The following is a 21,622-nucleotide window of genomic DNA, read 5'->3' on the forward strand; positions in this document are numbered from 1 at the left end:
AATTGAAAAAAAATTACACCCGTAAAATTTTTGTCTACTAGAACCAGAAATTTCACAAGCTCAAAACGCAGAGAAACTCAAATCCGGATATTTTAACTCATCTTTGGTCCAACACGAATTTATTGTTCCAACCGCTGGGTTTCTTAGGAAATGTGCAGGTCAAGCGACCGTTTCCATAAAGTTTATGATCCGCTCATTACCAAATCCTCGGTAATCCCTTTTGGCAGCTGTCAATCAAAGGTGTTGTTAAAGTTGCATACTTTTCAAACCCGAAATTTTCGGGCAGGCTCGTAGACCCTTAAATCGCAAATAAACATTGCATTTCAATATTCTCGATAATAAAAATTAACATATTTAAAATGGACATACAGAAAAATGGTCGAGTCAAAAAACTTTAGAACATTTTGAGATGTGAGCAATAATTATAAATGGGTTACAGTAATTTATATTTTGGGATCCATTGTTTGGAAACGACCTGTTTGTTTAAGTTTATTCATTTATAAATTGGTATTGACCAGGGGCTGAGTTCACCTGATTTTGTCGCTGATTGTCTTGTGATTTTGTCTAACTTCCTCTGATTTCCGTGTGATTTCGTCTAACTTTCCCTGATTTTTTTTTGATGTCGCGTCTAACTCCTGATTTTCTATTAATATCTTAATGATTTTCCCATATTGTCTGTCTGGTGATTTCTTATTGATAAGATGACTTGTCAAAAATGGCACACACTTAACTGCCTTTTATTTTCTCGCTAATTTCCCCTGATTTCCTTTTGATTTCGCCTAACTTCCCTGATTTCCTTGTGATTTCGTCTGACAATCCCTGGTTTCCTATTGAATGCCCCTGATGTTCTAATAATTTTCCATCGATTTCGTCTAACTTTCTTTGTTTTTTTGTATTTCGTCAAAGCTTCCCTGATTTCGTAATGAATTCCTCTGATTCATAGTGATTTCCTAAAATTAACACACTGATTTTTCAGGAAGATTAATCCTAGAAGTTAATATTTTTCAAAAATGGCATACGACAAACTTCCCTTGATTTCCTTGTGTTTTCGATTAACATTCTCGGATTTTCTTGTAATTTCGTCCAAATTCCCCTGATTTTCTTGGGATTTCGTCTAATTTTCCCTGATTTCCTAGTGATTTTCTCTGATTTTCTAATGATTGGCCCCCGATGTTCTAATATTTTCTCCTGATTTTTAGTGATTTCCTCTAACTGCCCCTGATTTTCTAGTGATTCTCGAGTATTGATAAGCATACCCGCTGTTTGCAAAAAAGGTTTATTTGCGCTTTTTCTTGAACTCATGCAATCACACAATAGATTCTCAGTTTAAGAAGAAAAAATGCTGTTGACTATTTCCTTCGAAAAATTTAAGCCAATTAGAAAGCTGCAATGTTTTATTTTCAATTTTTTATTTTTTTATTTTTATTTTCAATTATCGATAATTTGCATTAGTGCATATTATCAGATCCGACATTTATGAATAAAAAGACTAAATTTAAATTTTTATTTCTTTTAAGAGAATGAACAATTGTTAAAAACACAGGTTGAATATAAAACTTTCTTTGATGTTGGAACCGATGTGTTTTCATTGCTGGTTGCATCAATTCCTGTTATTTCGCTGTTATCATTTCGCATTTTTTTAACGATTTCCTCGTGATGTTCACTATTTACTTGAAGGTAACTCTTTATCGAAGCTTGATTTGAGTGTCCTGTAACCTTCATAATTAAATTTTCTGAAACACCAACCTTCGCAAGTTGGGTAATTGCTGCGGCACGGTTGGAGTGATTTGATACTTTTACTCTTTTCGTGTCAATTCCTATAGCTTCTGCTGCTTGCCTTGTCCACTTTGAAATCTCATTTCGTCCTACAGGGCAGTTTTTAAAAAAACCTTTTGAAGTTTCTTTTTTCCACGACGGATTTATGGTTAAGAAGAGACGTTCGACTGTAATGTGCGGTCCTCTCTTTTCTTTTAATAATTTGAAAAGCCTGAAAAATTAGAATGATAAGTATTTTGTTATCGTGCACTATTTTAAATACCTGATTGGACATTTGCTCGGGTCGGTGGTGTTTTGCACTAACCATCTCGTTTCTGTCAATCTGTGACTCCCTCCTTGCGCTGTTTTAGAAAATACGGGGTTATACGCTATTCGACCTGTTGGATTTCCGCGGTCGTCAAATTCTTCTTCAAAGTAACTCAACAGACAGTTGCATGCTTCTCCTCCTCTCCATGCTAGTTCGTACGAGGCAATGTGGAAAAATTTGCGTTGCAGCCCATTCGGAGTTGTCTCGTCCCAAATAGTACACATTTGATCAATTTCTTGTTCTGATAAGCTAGATGCACTCATTTTTCTTTTTTCGGGATTCTTTTGCAACTCTTTCCTCTTTGCATCTCTTGCAGTTCGAGCACACTCAAACGTGACGTCTTTAAATGGATCAAAAACAATGTTAAACTCATTATAATATTTTTGTTGCAACAGTTTTGCTATTGTATTCCAAATTGTCTTCACAACACCCTCTTTATATTCTTCTCCATTAGTGCGCCTCATATTGAAAGCGAAGTCTTTAAGAATTAGCGCCAGTTGCGACATAGAAGTTTCCTGTTCGATGGTGTATTTTCTTTCATCACAAAATTGTTCAAACTGTCTCCATGCAGAATCTCTTGACTTTTTTGTGTTCTGTGGAGTTAACTTGTCCACTGCAGCGTTTATTATTTGTTCTGTATTCTGCCCAAAACGCAAACTCATCTTGAAATTATTTTTTCACAAAATTGTTGTCACAACAAAGCCCTTGGATACCGGTCAATGAAAATGTGATTACAGTCAAGAATCGTTTAAAAATTTAAAAGAAACCAATTTTTAAACCAAAAAATTGTTTAGAGTATCGATGAAATTTTTCTCAGGAAATAGTCTGCCAAAATACCCCCTCGTGCATGCCAAATTGCCTCCTAATTTTCTCGAGTGCACTTCGTGCACTCGAGAAAATTAATTTGTCGACAATTTGACATGCACTCGGGATATTACTAATGATAATTTTTCATGAAATTCTCCAGTTACCTTTCAAAACATTCTTTTTTTACCGAAATAGGGGCCTAAAAAACTCATATAGCTCACTCAAAGCAAATACTTGTATACGAAACATGCGTGAAAAATCGTATTTTTTTGTAAATTGAGAGTACGGATCCGTAATTAATTAATGTCAGATTATGTTTTTTTCACATCTCGGACTGATTTTAATAAGTGCCGTTTCTCTCGAGGAATACAATATTTTATGTATTTAAACATTGTTTAATTATACTCGTACTTTTTGGGGTATTTAAGGTTCTGTTTTTTTTTGTTAGATTAAAATAAAACGATTATCAGGATGTCCGGTCCCATTCTTCAGAAATTTCGCATTCTTCATTCCTTGTGAATTTATTGTTTTCTTCGAATTCATACTTATTTATCGGTTCATTTATAGTGAACATTATTTTAACAAATCCTTATATACCTCCTCCTTATCTCTGCTTGAACAGTGACTTTAAGTCTTAATTGGAGTACTCACTACACAATAGTACCAAACTACCAAATAGCAGATTTTGTTATTGATGAAAAATATCGGTAAAATGAGCCACCCGACTATCCCTGTCTGATGGTCGGTTTTTTTCTGGTGAGAAAGGGTGTGAAGTGGATGTCGGTACTTATAAATACTCATAAATAACAAAACTCAAGTGCTGTGATAATGTACTCCTTTTGTGTAATAAGTACGTTAATTAAATCATACACATTTGCATTTTTAGTCTCTCTAATATCTATTATTTACTGCTTTAGAACGATTAAATGTCGGCCGAGTCGTAAATGGTACTTACGTTTCGGGGTATTTATGATGAACGGTTCGTTTTTCTTTTTTTGTTAAACTACAATAAAACGACCATCAGGACTTCTTAATCCCTTGTTAATTTATTGTTTTAGTCAAATTCATATTTGTTTATCGCGACTATTGCTGTGTGATGGTCGTTTTTTTAATTGTGTGAAGGGGAATGGGGTGACGTCGATTTAGAATTAAGACTTAAATATATTTTTTTTAGAATATTTTATTTATATCATCAGAACAGAATAAGTTAGGATTTATTTGTAGATATGTTTTTTTTTGTAACTTCTCCCAGTACCAAAATCACACGCTTGCAATAAAATTTCCATCGGTAACTGTTTCGAGAAATATCCCAATATGCGAAAAATTAATGAAAAATCGTATTGTTTCGAAACGCTAATGTTGTAGTAGGTCGGGATTGGATTAAAATTTAGAAAGTCGAAATTGATTACACGTTTGTTTCTTTGATTATGCTTTAAGTAATAAAGTCTTCGTCACCCGGAAGGGGTAGTTTGTTTAGATACCACTTCAGATCCCAAAAAGAGACGTAAAAAATACTGGTCATAACACTCGGGCAGTATTTGAAGCTCCGTTGTCAAGTTACAGTTGCAGCAGGTACCAAATAGTGTTTTTATGGCTTAATTGCAGTACTCACTATACAAAAGCATTAAACCGGTAAAGTAGCAGATTTTTAAATTTTCTTATCGTTTACATCTTTTGTGTAATGAGTTCCCGCAATTAAGTCTTTCACACTTGCATTTTTTGTCTCTCTAATATCCACTGCCGCCGAACGATTAAAAATCGACCGAGTCGTAATAAAATTCGATACTCGTCGCGTCCATTTTATTTAACTGTTCTATTTGTGCATAAGTACCCCTAAAAAGGGCCTGTTAGTTACTTGGTATTTATGCAAATTTTTTATACAGAGTATCAACAAATGTTTGTCCATCAAATGATGATCTGTGATTGAACAATGAATTCGCGCTTCCTGATTTTTAAGTATAAGTTACGCATACATACGGAAAACACACCTTGATGTCGAACTCGATTAAATAAATCAATCTCCGCTAATGTTTCCTTCGTTGCTCGGACCGATTTAAATAAGTGCCGAGACAAAAAAAAACCGCTACCGTTCATGTTGTGTGTACAAAAAATCAGACCCTTTTGAGATGTTTATGACTGAGTCTCTCGACTTAATGGTCATGGTTTTGTCCCCACGAACATTAAAGCATTTTGAAACATCTACCACGTCAGCAAAGCCGGACGAACGAAAACGATTTTTAAAAATTTATTTCACGAAAACCAAACGGCCGAAAAGGACGAAAACCGGCCACTTTGTTAGTTTGGAAACTCGTCGATTTTTCTAGCGGAGCAAAAGGAGCGAGAATGGTACGGTTCGGGAGGAGATAATTGAAACATTGGAGACGTGTAAGTACAATGTTAGTTTGTAACTAATGCTCTTATAAATTTTATAAATTTGTAGTCCTGGCAAGACATTAAAAAAATGTCAAAAAAAACAGGGAGACTGTAAAAGACATTCCACTGGAACTGGAGGCGGTCCGTTATGTCCAATTGTCTTCAACAAAGAGGAAGAACTTGTTCTGGGGTTACTTTCAGAACATTCTATAACAGGAGACCTCTAAATCAAAGACCAGAGAATAAGCTTTGTAAGCAATTGTTTTGAAGACAAAAATTTCTAAATTAATCTAGATTTTTTTAGAATTTCGATGAAATACTGCTTGATCAAAATCAAGAAAGTAATCAAGAATAGAACAATTCAGAAAAAAGTAATCAAAAAGTGGATTTAATAACCAGGGGCAGTGTACACAGAAACTGTGCAGTCATTTACGGATATTGCAAAACAGAAATTAGAATTAAAAAAACATTACTATTCGAAAAAATTGGTCCTTTTTGAAAATTTATATCAACCCAAGAAGAGATCTTAAATAGTTTAAAAGAAATAAAATGTTTTTTATTAGATAAGAAGTAAGTTAATTTAGATCTTCTTGGGTTGATATGAATTTTTCAGAGGCATTTCAATGTTGTGTTGTGTACAAATGTTGTAAATATTGTGAAATTGTGTTAAAATGTGTTTTAAAAATAAAATTATTAACGAGCAAAATAATTTCTAATGATTTTTCGTTACAGTCTTCTTCCATCATTTAATTCCACGTTTTGTATTCTACCATTTTCCTCTTCGTAAACTTCATGTTCATTTATGAGCATTCCAAAATATAATTCATCGTCCCTATCTTCTGGATCAGGAACTGGTAGATTATTAACCACACACATGTTGTGGAGAACACAACACGCATTAATAATTTTTGAGCATTTGAAGGAGCATAAACTCGTCCATTTTTGCACATTTATGTCAAAATGTCATTGGAATCTAATTTCACATGGGCAGATAGCATGTGAAGATTTTCCCACAAAATTCGTGGGAAAACATTCCCATACAAATTTCAAGAATACGATTTCTAATTTTCTGTGGGAATTTTTTGGAAATTCCCATTGGAAATTATTCCCATGGTTTCAAGAATTGCTCCCTAGGTAACAAGAAATAGTGAAATGTCAGGACCAATTTTTATTTGTAATATAAACATGAAAATTACAATTACTATTGTTTGAAATTTCAAAGCCGGCCGCTTGAAGCTGGTTACTGTTGTTTGTTGCTTCTAATTCATAACTAGTAGAAGCTTTTTCATTTTCATTCTTCTGTTGGACGTCCATAGCTCTTGATGAAGTTGATTTAGCAACCGATGTGTTCAGAACAGCAGCAATGCGGTTGGAAACAACTATTTTGTTTAAAGTGGATTCTTCAATATAGCCACACTCTAGCCACACTCGAAGATTTCCATCTCACCTGACGATGCCACCACTGTTTGCCATAATCGTATGAAGTTCGTCGGAAAGGATGACCAGTATACTTCTCAGCGTCGGATAGAATTAATCGCAGTTCTGCATGTTCTGCTAGCCTTTTAATATCTTCACTCATTTCCTGAACGGATTTTTACAAACGTGAAAAAATGTGCTTAACAACGTAAACAAACAATTGCTTGCTAACCGTCTCTACGAAAACGATTCGCAAACAACCTTCGATAATTTTATTGGGTAAATTCACAATTTTTCAATGCTCCTTAAGGATTGAAAATGGATAGGTATAATAAAAAATAGCGTATAACACTCGTTTATAGGCGCCTTTAAAACACTTACGACGTTAAAAGCACTCCGCTGACGCGTCGTGCTCTTAAACTCGTCGTGCGTGTTTTAAAGGCTTGCTTATAAACTTGTATTAAAATATACTATTCTTTTGTTCAAAATAATGTTTAAAACAAGGTTAACCTTGTGATTTTCTGGAAAGAGGGGGGGGGGGGGGAGTTGGTTGTAGAATTGCATGGTTGCAGTTGCATATAAAAGATTAAGGAGTACAGTCCTATTTCAGTTTGCTTTCTCGTTAGCACTGTAAACATTATAACATAAACTATGAAAAAATTTATAGAATCTTTTCAACCGTATAGTCAACCCTCTACGTCGAGAGGGCGTGAGTGTCATAAGTGTTTACAACAGAACGTAGAGAATCCACCCTCTACTCCACATGTTGAAACACAGCATTCTTCATCAGAACCCGTAAGTACCACGCTTTTACAAAGATGTCTGGAGGGTGAACCTGGTTGTAACCCTTACAAAAAAATAGTTATTCATGAAAATATTTTGGTGCAACCACCCACCACTTTAGACATTAAACGAAGTGTGACGACTCCTACAATATTAGATATAAAACATGAGTCTGATATTCAAAATTATATTTCGAAAATGCTAAACCTTGAAACTCAAGAACTAATTGAATCGTTTTTTCCAAACCCTTTCACCCCTGACAAATCGTTACCCGTTTTATCAGATTCGTTGTTTGAAACTGTTGATAGTCCTTCCCCACTTTCAAAAACATATATAATCTCACGTCGCTCATATTCAGATCCATCAGTAAAGTCGAAAAGTGAGAGTGTTTTATCATTTTCATTTAATGAATCTGACTTTAACGAGTCGTGGGCAAAGGCAGCCCCATGCATAAAATCCTCCGATGAGTCGTTCGATTTTAGTCCCTCTATAACATCTACCCCAAAATCGAATACTGAAATTATTTTTTCACCAAACTTATTCGATAGTAACACTTCTAATTTGGAAAAATTATTAACACCTCCAACAATGTTTATAAATACTCCTCCTCCTCCTCCTCCTTCTCCTAATCCCTTTCCTGATGAGGAAGATGACCTATATGCAAATATTCCTTCCCCAGTACATGAAGAATTAGATGACAAAATTATTAAAAGAATTGAAAGAAAACGTAAAGCTGCCATATCAAAAAGAAAGTGTTTGATTAAATTGCGTAAAAAAGATATTTTTTAATCGACACTTTTATGTCTTGTTTTTATGTTTAATGTTGGAGGAGTATAAATCAAAATTATCATGTTTTTTCATTGTTTATAAAGGATACTCTCTTTACAAAGGAGGTATGTGATAATATTTATCAAATAATGGGTACTAATTGGTTTTAATTAAAGATCAAGTTCCCATGTGAAAAATGTGGTTTTCTATTCAAAACCAAAGAAACCCGTTTGAAGTATAGTGAAGCTGCTTGCAACAGACGCTTACAGCGTAGTCAAGGGAAAAGGAAGAGAGCGGTTGATAATGATTCAGTACCCAATTCAAAAAGATCAATCGGTAATTAACAAGTTGTTAATAATTATTAATTTATTTTTTACTTTTAGCATTTTGTGAAAGCTGTCAAATCACCATTCCTCAGACATCTCTTTGCAACCATTACAAAAGTGCTCAACATCTACAAAAAAGTTTGTTTAAAGTAGAAGATGGTGCAGCGTTAATTCAAAGTGCGTTTAAAAGTAGAATTGCGACCTACCGACTTTACCCCGATATGGATTATATAGATTTGAAACAGTTTTTTGCGAGCATTGATTCAAAATTCAAACAGTTACTAAAGTTACATTTACAGAAAATGAAAACGTTAAAAGTGAATCTAGAATTGTTTGGGTTTTACGTAAAGCAGTCGGATGCTGAGGATGAGTTTGAGGTCAAATCGTTTACGACTCCAAACAAGATTATCACTTTTGGTTTAGATTTAACAGACTATATAAATGATCAAAGGGAGCAACTGCATGAAAAAATGTTGGAGTTTGCAGAGAGACAATCTGGTAAGAAGCATTACATCATGTTTGTAGAATTAATTTTCTATTATTTTAGGATGGTCTTTAATTAAATTATTACACCTCGATATTAAAATCAACTATTACAACCCACTACGAGCTTCCTCTTACATCAGACTTCCACCGTACATTGCGAAAAAGCAGGCAGTTTTAAACGTAGTCAACAGAGATGTATTTTGCTTCGCCTGGGCCATAGTGGCTGCGTTAAGAAAACCGAATGGGAAAAAGACCTTAACAACATCTTACGAAGACTTTAATAGCGTATGTGATTTTAGTAATATTGAATTTCCGGTTAAATTAGATCAGATAAAAATTTTTGAATCTCAAAACAATATTTCTATAAATGTTTATGGATTAGAAGCGTGTTCAAACCAGGGTGAGAGAACTCATTTTATAGTCGGACCTTTATACTATACAACAAATAAAAGAGCTACTCATATCAATCTCTTATTATTGGAAGATGGTTGTGGTAATCAACATTATGCCACAATAATAAATTTACCTAAACTTGTTAGAAGTCAAATGTCAAGACATAAGGTTAAAATATTTTTCTGCGATGGTTGTTTACAATCGTTCACTACTCAAAAATTACTTGATAGACATTTAGAAAATGATTGCAACCACATTGTTACGAAATTACCCTCAAAAGATCCAGTTATTAATAAATTTGGTAAAACAGTTCGGGAAAATATTTTAGAATTTACTGCTATCCAACGTCAATTACCGATCCCATTTATTTTCTATTGCGATTGTGAAGCCATGTTGACACCTTTAAGTACAGTTTCACCTAATCCAACTGAATCATTTTCTATGAAAACGTTTAAACACATTCCATACTCTTGTGCATATTACTTGCACTGTTCGTTTAATAATTCTCTATCCAAATTTGTACTGTTTCGTGGTGAAAAGTGTATTGATCACTTTGTAGCAGCTTTGGATGCTGAAGTTCGTCTTTTATACGAAAATTATTTTAGTGTTATAAAACCAATGATTCCTCTAACTCCAGAACAACAATATCAACATTTCATGGCAACGGAATGCTATTTATGTGAACAACCCTTTAAACAAAATGATGTAAAAGTTCGCAATCACAATCATTTTACAGGTAGTTTTAACGGTACAGCCCACCAATCATGTAACTTGCAGTATCAGATTCCAAATTTTATACCAGTAGTATTTCACAACTTATCAAATTATGATTGTCATTTATTCATCAAAAGATTAGCTTGTCATGAAGAAAAGTTGGATGTAATTGGTAAAACTACCGAAAAATATATAACTTTTGGAAAGTATGTTCATGTCGGTAACTATCCAGATGCAACAGGCAAAATTCAACCAAAATATTTAAAATTGCGATTCGTAGATTCATTTCAATTTTTAGCTACATTATTGGAAAAATTGGCAAATACATTGGAATCACACCAGTGTAATATTGTAAACAAATATTTTAGTATTGATGAGGAATTTTGTTTGATTAGACAAAAGGGTGTTTTCCCCTATTCCTTCATTGATGATTTTTCAAAATTAAATTATCCAAATTTACCAACAAAAGATGAATTTTTCGATAACCTTAGAGAACAACCAATATCTGATTCGGATTATGAGAGAGCTCAAAAAGTATGGAATGTTTTTAAATGTACAAATTTGGCTGATTACTCTGATATTTATTTAAAAACTGATGTGTTACTATTGGCTGATATTTTTGAAAATTTTAGAAGTATTAAGATTTATAATAATAATAATTTATTGACGCCACTAATAGCCATTACATAATCATACATTTAACATTTAACAAATAACCAGAAAGAACACAACATAACATAACATTACAACATTGTTTTTAACTTAGACTTAAAAATTTCAATTGAGTTATACCGAAACAAATCAATATCTGCATCATTCAAAGATTCCAAGATCTTTAACAACTGTCTTAATTTGAATTTGACATTTATTTAATGTATAAATAGGTAAAGTAGAGACCATCTTACTACTGAAATTAATCACACAACATTTATCAATATTTAGAAACATATGATTGACTTTGCACCAATTATTTAAAGCATCAAGATCTTTTTGCAAAAGTTTGACATCATTTGGATTTTTAACAACGGTAAAAAATTTCAAGTCATCAGCAAATAAGCAATAGTTGCATTTGAAATTTAAACCTATATCATTAACAAACAGAAGAAATAAGAAAGGCCTAAGGATAGAACCTTGAGGAACACCTGAAGGTACACGCTCTACAACCGAAAACTGAGCTCCAATTTTGACTTGCTGCGATCGTGAACATAAATAACTCTAAAACCATTTTAGCATTTTGCCAGTGACTCCAAGTGCAGCTAATTTTTGTATTAAAACAGAATGGTTGACTTTGTCAAAAGCTTTGGCAAAGTCAGTATATAGAGAACGCACCTCCATACCGTCACTCATAGATTCACAAATAAAATTGACATAAGGAAAGAAGTTGGTAATAGTAGACCTTTTAACGAAAAAACCATGCTGTTTGTTAGAGATTAATTTTTTGAAGATGGGAAATAATTTATTAAAAATGATGGACTCAAATAGTTTAGCCGGTACTGAAAGAATTGAAATAGGTCTATAGTTTTTAATCGTAGATCGTAGGCCAGATTTATAAACAGGAATAACATGTGCATGTTTCCAGACTGATGGAAACGTGCTGCTTAGTAAGGATTTATTAAACATTACATAAAGTGGTAGTGCCAAGGATACTTTAAGATTCTTAAAAAATTTAGATGGTAACCCATCAGGACCGGGTCCTTTGTTGGCATTAAGTTTTCGTAAGGCATTGTCAACATCTGATGCAGTGATATTAATTGTTTCAATATTAATAACATTGTCATATACAAAATCACATTTGACATTATTATCAGTAACGTATACACTAGAAAAATATTTAATAAAACTATCAGAAACAGCCTCAGTATCATGAAGCGCAGTATTGTTAAAATTCATAGGTAGCGGAAAACTATTATCAACTGATTTATTTCGTATAAATTTCCAGAAAGATTTTGGATCATTAGACAGGTTAATTTCAGTTCGAACCAAATATTCATCATATGCATCAGCTATTCTTTTCTTACAATCATGCCTTAAATTATCAAATACAAAATAATCCAAAGTTTATTTGGAACATTATAAATTAGATCCTGCTCATTATGTAACCGCTCCATCGCTTAGTTGGGATGCAATGCTAAAATCTACTAAAGTAAAATTGGAACTTTTAACCGATATAGATATGCTTCATTTTTTTAAAAAAGGTATTCGAGGTGGTGTTAGTTCTTGTATCAAACGATATGCCACCGCCAATAATAAATATTTAAAAAATTATGATGACTCGCTTCCAACAAGTTATATAACTTATTTTGACGCTACTAATCTCTATGGCTTTTCAATGATACAAAAACCACCCTTTGGTGCGTTCGAATTTTTAACTGATGAAGAAATTCAGCTTTTCGATATTTTTACACTTGAAGATGAGTCGGATATCGGATACGTTTTGGAAGTTGATTTGCAGTATTCCGAAGATTTACATGATTTGCATAATGATATGCCGTTTTGCCTCGAAAGCATATTACCACCCAATAGTAAATATCCAAAATTAATTCCAAATTTATATAACAAAACTAACTATATTATTCATTATAAAAATTTAAAGCAGTGTCTTAAACATGGCTTACAGTTGATAAAAATTCATAGAATATTAAAATTTAAACAATCCAATTGGCTTCAAAGTATGTTGCTTTGAAAACAAATTTACGCAATAAAGCACAAACAAAATTTGAAAAAGATTTATTTAAATTACTCGTTAATAGCGTGTATGGTAAATGTATAGAAAATGTTGATAAACGTGTTGATATAAAATTGGCTTCACACTGGGGTAAGAGAGGGAAACAATTTGGAGCTGAAACTTGGATATCTAAAGCAAGTTTTAAGAATTGTACAATTTTTTGTGAAGAACTGGTTGCAATTCAAGTGAATAGAGTGAAAATCGTGTATGATAAACCTGTTTATGTTGGATTTTGTATTTTAGAATTGGCCAAGTATGTCATGTATGGTTTTTATTATGACTTTTTACAACCCCAATATAGAAATAATCTAAATTTACTATACACCGACACCGATTCATTCATTTTAGAGATTTTCTGTGATGATGTTTACCAAGATATTCAAGCAAACAGTGAACGCTTTGATTTATCAAATTCCCCACGCAATAACCCTTATGGTATTACCCCAAATAAATCAAAACTAGGAAATTTTAAAGTGGAATTTTGTGAACAGGCGGTGAAAGCGTTTTATGGAACGGGTGCAAAAGCTTATTGTGTTGAATTAGAAAATAAACTAATTAAAAGAGCTAAAGGTATTAGTAAACACATCACCGAAACTAAATTACAACTTTTGGATTATGTAAAAGTTGTTGAAACAAATGCTACAATTATTTGTTGTATGTCTGTTTTTAAATCTTATTTACACGAAATGTTTTCTGAATTACGAAACAAGGTCGCTCTTTCTGGTTTGGACGATAAAAGATTTTTAATAAAAAAATCACCAAAAACACTCGCTTGGGGTCATTTCGATATAGATCGTCAAATTAGGTTTGACACCTTTCTAGAATTAGCATTAAAATCTGCATAAATTAATATGTTTACTTTGTATATAGTTAGTCGTAAGAATGGAGCTTGTAAAACAAAAGGAAAAATTAAAAGTTGTTAACCATGATTATGTGTGTAATATTCCTTCTTTTATACGACATAGTGCGCTAATTGGTGCCAATTCCAAAAGAGGATTAATTATTGGAAAATCCGGTTCAGGAAAGACTAATGCTTTAATTAGTCTTTTAACAGAAAATAATGGTCTACGCTATCGTAATATTTATTTATATAGTAAGACTATTAATCAACCCAAGTATCAGTTTTTAAAAAAGGTCTTTGAAGCAATTCCTGAAATTGGATACATCGAGTACGAGAATCATAAAGACATCATACCACCACAAGAAGCTGAACCTTATAGTGTTGTTATATTTGATGATGTTCTTACAAGTAATCAAAATATTATTCGCGACTACTTTGCATATGGTAGACATTATAACTTGGATCCATTCTATTTAGCTCAAACATATTCGGCAATTCCAAAACAGATTATTCGAGATAATGCGAATTTTCTAGTGATTTTCCCCCAAGATGAAACAAATTTAAAACATATATATAATGATCACGGGAATCAAACAGGTTTATCGTTTATTCAGTTTAAAAGAATGGCGCAAAAGTGTTGGATCGAACCGTTTAGTTTTCTTGTGATTGATAAAGAAAGTGATGTGATGAAAGGTCGTTATAGACAAAAGTTTGATACATTTATTAATCCCTGAAAAGCATTTTTAACTCAGTGGAGTCGTTGCAATATGGATAAACATACCGCTTTCGCGTTAGACAAAGCAAGACGCAATGTTAAACAAAAGTTACGATCCCTTAATACTGATATAGTTATGTCTCAGTCTAAAATACAACGTCAATATCAACCAATTACTGACCCCATTCACAGTTTATTAACTGAACTCAAACGAGAAAAACCAATGGTTAAAACCGAATTACCGACATCTTTCACTACATCCACACCCGCCGTACCGATTAAACAACAACAACAAACGAAATCTAAAATTCCGGAATTTTTAGAAAGTATTCCAGTGACCGAATTTAAACCTGACTCACCTGAATCCCCAAGTATCGATGAATTTAAAAGCCAAGTACTAACATTGCAAAATTCCAAGGAATTCCAAGAGTTTTTAGATCAGTGGGGTGGTCTAGCTAGAGACTATATTGAACAAATGATTACAGACACTGAAGATGCGTTTGATCATAAATATGGAGTACGCTTTGATCATGAATTGGCTAAATGTTATATTGGTGACTCTGAGATTGATTTTGATGATACTATGATTTACGTCAAGGGACTCAAATTTCCACAAACAGTTGGATTAATGGAATTATTGTTTAAAAAGATTCCACATGGATACACAATATTAGATCATAATCATTACATCTCTATTGTTCAGGCCACAAATGCTAATAGAAAGAATTACGATCCCACATCACAGATTAGTGGCAATGTTGGATACAAGTATAAAAATATTATTCAATCACGTCCCCGTAGTGGTAGCGTGTCAACGATATATCATGAAACACCGGTACGCAGAGGTAAAGGAATGCGTCTGGATGATTTGAAAAAAAATGTCGAATTTGTACCGTGGAAAAACCCTAACAAATTGGTAAATCGCTTACGACTCTTGATGGCATCGTAAAAAGCTGGAAATACCAGTCACACGAATGAGATTAATGAAATTATCGATGAGTTACGCGAAGCAAAAATAATATATTAATGGATCAGTAATGGAAAATTGTTTAGTATACCAGCTACCATGACGATAGATAAATTCTACAATCACATTTCGGAACATCAGTTTGAACGATTGTTTGAGAAAAACTCTACAAAAGTTTTCCAACCATCAGAAAAACTTTATTCAACAACCCACATACATTTATATGCAACCCGTGAAGGCTCAGAAATTATTTATAAATTGTTTCCGCATAAATCACAACATTACATTTTTCCTTACGATAAAGCCAGTGATAAATTATACTTGCAAACCATCTGGAGTTGAAGTCGTGCACAACACAAAAGCAAATTTGAAGAAAGGATCAATTTAAAAAAAAGGAGATTTGATTTGGTTCAGACAAGTTTCGGCCACGCAGGACACTACGTTATTTTTCGAACTACTCATACGACTGGAACTTTTAAATGAAGAAACCCACTCCAAAACAGCGCAAAAAGGAGGTCAACAAAACAAGTCTCAAAAGACAACTGGTTAATTTATTACACAAACCAGCCAGGGTCCATTATCCTCGTAGACATGTAATAATTAAAGGCTTAACAGATTTGGGTCAAGTTGATCTCATTGATATGCGTGATTATTCAAAAACCAATAAAGGATATAATTACATTTTTGTATACATAAATGTGTTTTCAAAATCTGTTGATTGTATCCCCCTAAAAACTAAAACTGGTCTTGAAGTAACAAAAGCGATGAGTACCATTGATAATTGACCATAAAATAAAATATCCCGTTTCAAAAATTCAATCTGATGATGGAAAAGAATTTTTAAATACACATTTTCAAACTTTAATGGAAAAGCATGGAATACAACACTATCGTACATTCTCAAATTTAAAAGCCAGTATTGTAGAAAGAGTTAACCGCACATTAAAAAATAAATTATGGAAAGAATTCAGCTATAGAGGCAACTATAAATGGATAGATATTTTAGATTCAATAGTGGAAAAATACAATGCTACCAAACACAGAACGATTCAAATGGAGCCCCGAAAAGTTAATAAAAGAAATGCTAAAAACATCTTACATAATGTATACGATAAATTAAAAACTGTCGACCCTAAAACACCTCGCTTTCACCTGAATGATGTCGTTAGAATTAGTAAATATAGGTCGATTTTTCAAAAGGGTTACTTACCAAAATATTCAAATGAGGTCTTTACCGTTTATAAGGTAAACAACACCTACCCACGTACATATTCATTACGCGACATGTTTAATGAAAACATAGCCGGGAGTTTTTACGAGCAAGAATTACAATTAGTACCACCTTCATTACACGGTGTACACTTGGTTGAAAAAATACTTCGCAGGAAAGGTAAAAAGGCTTATGTGAAATGGTGGCAAATGGATGATAAGCACAACTCTTGGATTAATCTATCAAACATCCTTACTTAAATGTTTTTTTTTAATAAAATAAATATATATATAATCATTTGTTTATTGATACATCAAAATGGCATTTTACATCTATAAAACTCATTTAGTTGTGATATAATAAACTCGGGATATCTGTATCGCAACTCCATCAATATGTTGTTGTTAGGGGTGTTGTCAAATGTCAACTCTTCTATATGTTTAAGAGGGTCGCCACCCTGCTTAGAAATTACCCTTCGTTTGGTGTTTTCAAAGAATTCCTCAAATTGGTGTTGTCCTAGTTTCCCCAAATAATCATTGAGTACTGGTTTCAGTTGAAATAATTTTTGTAGTGACTCTTTTCCAAAATATAAATAATGATCGATACTGTAGTGAGACAACCCCTTTCTCCCGTTGTTGTTCCCTAAAAGGGTACGTTTTAGTCCCCGCCGTGTTGGCGGATGCGCTCGCGTGATCGTCACCGAAGGTAAATCAAACCTTCACTTACCCTACGTTGTGTATTTTGATTAGGGGTAGCTAATTACCCCTTCTCTTTTTATTCCCGACTCCGAAAGATGCTCGGGGTCGAAATTCAGGATCCTCAGCGTTCCCGCAAAGTAGCACCACACACCAAAGGAGGGGGTTCACCCATTTAAACGCAGCAATACATATCAAAGCGTTTATTGACACACATCAATTAAATTTACAGGGCCAAATCTTAAGTCCGAAATTCTAGATCCGGAAGACAATAACATGCACCATAAACAATACAAATGATAATAATATGGGCCAAAGCAGAGGGGGTTATGTCGCCTAACTCAAGCAACGCTTCCAAGTTAACTCCTGCACGACGCGGGGTGGCGCAAGTAAATTCGTTGGCGGACTTCCTCTTCGGAAGTCTAGAAGAGATTTCCGCTAACTAAACAGAGTTCTGGTCACCTTGAAGAGATTTCCCAAAATAATACCTTTTTCAACTACCCCTAACTTCAGGTCTCTTGATGCGCTTCGATTTCCAGACAAATTATGACACTTCGAACTTACACCGTACTTAGACATGGGCGCCGCGGATTTTAGGCAATAAGTGTTTAGTTAACGGTTGGTTTACATCGCGGGTTTTTAGATTACGCTCTAGCTAGACGTTCCAAGTCCGGTCTAAGATTGGCAAGAACGCCACACGCGAGCAAAGTCTAGAATTCGACTCGTAGCAAAATACACCGAATGTACGACAAACGAAGCTCGGAATATGCAAACTGAATTTGCGAACAAATGACCAGTGGATTACAGCTAACTGAGGGATCCGTTTCTTTGCTTGAATGTTCTTGTTTCCTCCCACGATGTTAAAGTAAAGGTGGCTCTCGTAAGAGCGAGGACCCGTACGATTCACGACACGAGCCCCCATATAAATAAGTTTTTTCATCTCAGAACTGCACTTTCAGGTCCCCCCCCGTATCCCCTATTCCAAACAACGTTTGCGTTAGCTAAACCCGTTCAAGAACAATAACGAAATTCTTTTGCTGGTGGTTTTATGGTTTTTCAAATTTTCTGTTTTTCGATATTTTTTGTTTAGTGTAAAATTCGTTAAATCGTTAATTACGTTGGGGATTTCGTCAAATCCACGATCCTGTATATATTCGAATTTTAGCGTGGTTCCCCGACTTCTCTCGACCGATGTAGTAGTTTCGTTATTTCCTAACCGCGAACCCACACCTCAAGACCGCGCAATTTGTAATCAAAATCTTACCTTGGCGCTGGGCACCCGGTAACTCCGACTAAGGGATGGGGACACCCACTGCACTCTTTACCACTCGGTAAGGTTAACGCGTTTAAAGTTTGTTACGCACAAAGAAAAAAAATTACAAAAAAACTAGAAACGATTAATACAGCACAAACACACAGAAATCTAAATGAAACAATTTAAATTTAAGTGCCCGGCACAAGAAAATTCCCTAGCACGGAATTACTTCGATAAAACAGATCGTCACCCGAAAGTACGACTGCAGGAATCAAAGATCGTCTAATGACTGACTCTTCTTCCCTAATCTTCGGTTTTTAAGAAACGGCTCAGCCGGATTTGCTCGCGCATTTTAATTTTGACTTGTGTTTCCCTATTGGACGCTTGAGGGTGGTTTCGGTTCGCGCTCATCCCCCACTCTCTTAGCACATATGCAAATTAATTACCCATTATTTAATTATTACGTTCATATCGGTAATTGAAACCATCGCAAGGCACCTTTATGTTGTATTCAACTAGGCATCACCGATATAAAAAAAGAATGAAAGTTCTACGATGAAGTTGACCCGTTTGCTGTTAAATGTTTTTGTTAATTTGTTGAAAATTATTTAATTATTTTATACCTGACCAAATCAACAACAAACGTGGTCTTCGGCCCTGTTTTGTTTATTACAATTATTACAATTATGCGTAAACCTAATTTAACTCTGATTAAGAAATTGAGATAAGTGTTTCGGCCCTTTCGACCTAGATGGCACTCTCGGGATGATTTGTGAAATCGGAAATCCCTTTTTCTAAATTTCCTTTATCAGATCTATTTTCCTGAAATTGGCATGCTCTAGTTCTATGTTAGTAAAATTTAGCGGTGTCGACTAAGGTAGTTCGGACAATGGTTCCTAAAGGCTTAACCAGATTTTGAATAGAACAGTTATTACCTGTTTGATTTAAATCTAAACTTCACTAATCATTCTAAACAATCATTTGCAACAAAGGCCCTAACTAATAATCTTGTAAAGAATTAGCACAAAATTAAAATCTCCTAATTAAATCAATTTATGCTGAATTATGGTTGACTTCCGCTGCTAAAAGGGTTAGTAACTATATCGAGGGTGGTATCAAAATGTAGAGAAACTCTTCGCGAGATTTGTTGGAATCGCGTTGTCCCGATGAATGGTTGATTGTGATCTTAATTGGCGAATTTTACAAATTACGGTTTTGGTCACGTAGCCCCCGAAATCAGATACCTCCCGAACACATGTGGTTTCGCTCTGTCCGCGCGGTCTCTTAACCACTTATCTGGTTATCTCATTATCCCCTAGATTATGCTTGCCAAAGCGTGTGACTTTTTCTTCTTTAAAGTTGGCCAATTAATTGGTGCACTTTGATCACGTTACTTTTCCAACGGTACCGGACGAATTTTCGCGGGTTAATTTTGATTGTGCGGCCCCCGGCGCTGCCAGTACTACGTGTTCCAAACATTTAGTTTTATTAATTTAATTTCCCTTTTAAATGATCCTAATTTCGATGTCAGCTAATTGTGGTTACGTCATCTAACGTTCCTGTAACCAAATTTTACTCGGATTGTCTTTATTTCCTGGGACGCAGGCAAAAACGATTTAAATTTCTTTGTTTGAATAGACGCGGGCTGTTTCTCGATTTATCACAACTAAAAAGGGCCACTGTAGCAACGCTTTCAAGGGCTCAGTTCTCGGGAATCTTTAACACGGTTAATAAGTGGATGGCAAATTTATGGTGTTCGACCCGCACCTCCCCCAACACGTGTGGCGTCGGCGGTGGGAACCGTGTTCACCCTACATTCCGATACCGGGTACATAGATTTTAATTCGTTTCGTACAATTTTTTATTTGAACGCGAGCGCGGTAACTTCTTCTTTTTCCTACATCGTACCTAAAATCGTTTATTTATTTGAGGCGCTCACCACAATACCATTGTTCTTTTGGATCAACAACATCTTGTATTGCTGTTTGATTACTCGGAGGGTGAATGTGGGTGTTGACTTCATGATATTCATTGGTTGTTTTCCATCCAAAGCGCTGAAGATCCACTCATTGTGTTGCAAAAAAGTGAGAAATTCTTCCTTCGTCAGCTCCACACCCGTTGGTACACCAAGTATTTTACCCAAATGGATAATTGGGGTAAAACGAACGTTCACATCTAAACCGACACTCACATACTTTGATTTGCTCTTGTTTAAAAAGAACATACGCTCACCCACCAACATGGGGTTTGCATATGGAGGACACACATAGTCAACGGTATTTTCTTCGGAACACATCTTGAACTAACCCTCTATTCCATTACACCATTCAATTTATACACGACAGCATTTTTTTAGTTTCAAGGTTACATTTTCTTTCAAGGCCACTTTTTTCAAGGTCAGTCAGCTTTGCTTAACTTTTCCGTCATTTTTAAGCAGCAACTGCTTAAAACTGACGGAAAACTGAAAGGTTTTTCTGAAGATCGAGAATCGATCTTAAAAAAAAACCGTAGAGCTGCAGGCTGCAATGACGAGTCATAGGTGTGCATTATTCACGCATCGGTCAACGTCTCCGCAAGGTCAACAACATTTAGTATTTATTATAAGCCAACATTATACATACAATTTTTATAATAAGTAGGATGATCACAATATATTCAATCCTATAAAACTTTTTATTACTAACACAGAGTTTCGCAAAACCACAATCCTTTGAATACTTGAGATGTTCTTCGGAAATTACATCCGTTGAACGAAATGATCCCAGCTCGATGTTGCAATGAAAACAGCGCACAATATCGAACTTCTTGAGGTAGTAAAACCCGTTGTTGGTTAATTTTAATGGATCAACATCTTTTAGCGGCCAATCGTGAAATGTCAACAACCGATCTTCAAAACACTTCATTTGTTTCAACGGGTATTCGATAATATCTTCGGTCATGGTCTGCCGAATACTCATCACTTAATGACTAGACGGAGAGCTAAGGGAGACTGGTGAGCAATGGATTCAAGGCCAAATAATCCATTCTGTGGCGCGTCAACTGTTATACGGGTTCAAATAAAAAAT

General features: G+C 34.5%; 1 protein-coding gene across 1 annotated transcript; it reads right to left on the reverse strand.

Moving 5' to 3' along the window:
* Positions 1-1,503: 1,503 nt before the first annotated feature.
* LOC148176855 (uncharacterized) lies at positions 1,504-3,181 on the reverse strand. Its single transcript, XM_088033206.1, has 3 exons — positions 2,039-3,181; positions 1,558-1,987; positions 1,504-1,509 (listed from the first exon to the last, which is right to left on the reverse strand). Exons 1-3 carry the CDS (start codon positions 2,743-2,745, stop codon positions 1,504-1,506), a joined length of 1,143 nt encoding a protein of 380 aa, XP_087889332.1. The 5' UTR covers positions 2,746-3,181.
* Positions 3,182-21,622: the final 18,441 nt, after the last annotated feature.

Source organism: Gnatocerus cornutus, chromosome 3 (genome assembly GCF_029298725.1).
Source record: "Gnatocerus cornutus isolate USDA-ARS CGAHR chromosome 3, icGnaCorn1.1, whole genome shotgun sequence".
Lineage (NCBI taxonomy): Eukaryota > Metazoa > Arthropoda > Insecta > Coleoptera > Tenebrionidae > Gnatocerus > Gnatocerus cornutus.

Bases quoted from the DNA above. Each gene is read 5' to 3' on its own strand.
- LOC148176855 (XM_088033206.1), bottom strand. From the start codon at position 2,745: ATGAGTTTGCGTTTTGGGCAGAATACAGAACAAATAATAAACGCTGCA. The intron at 1,988-2,038 runs GTATTTAAAATA...CTAATTTTTCAG, and splicing joins CCGAGCAAATGTCCAATCAG to GCTTTTCAAATTATTAAAAG.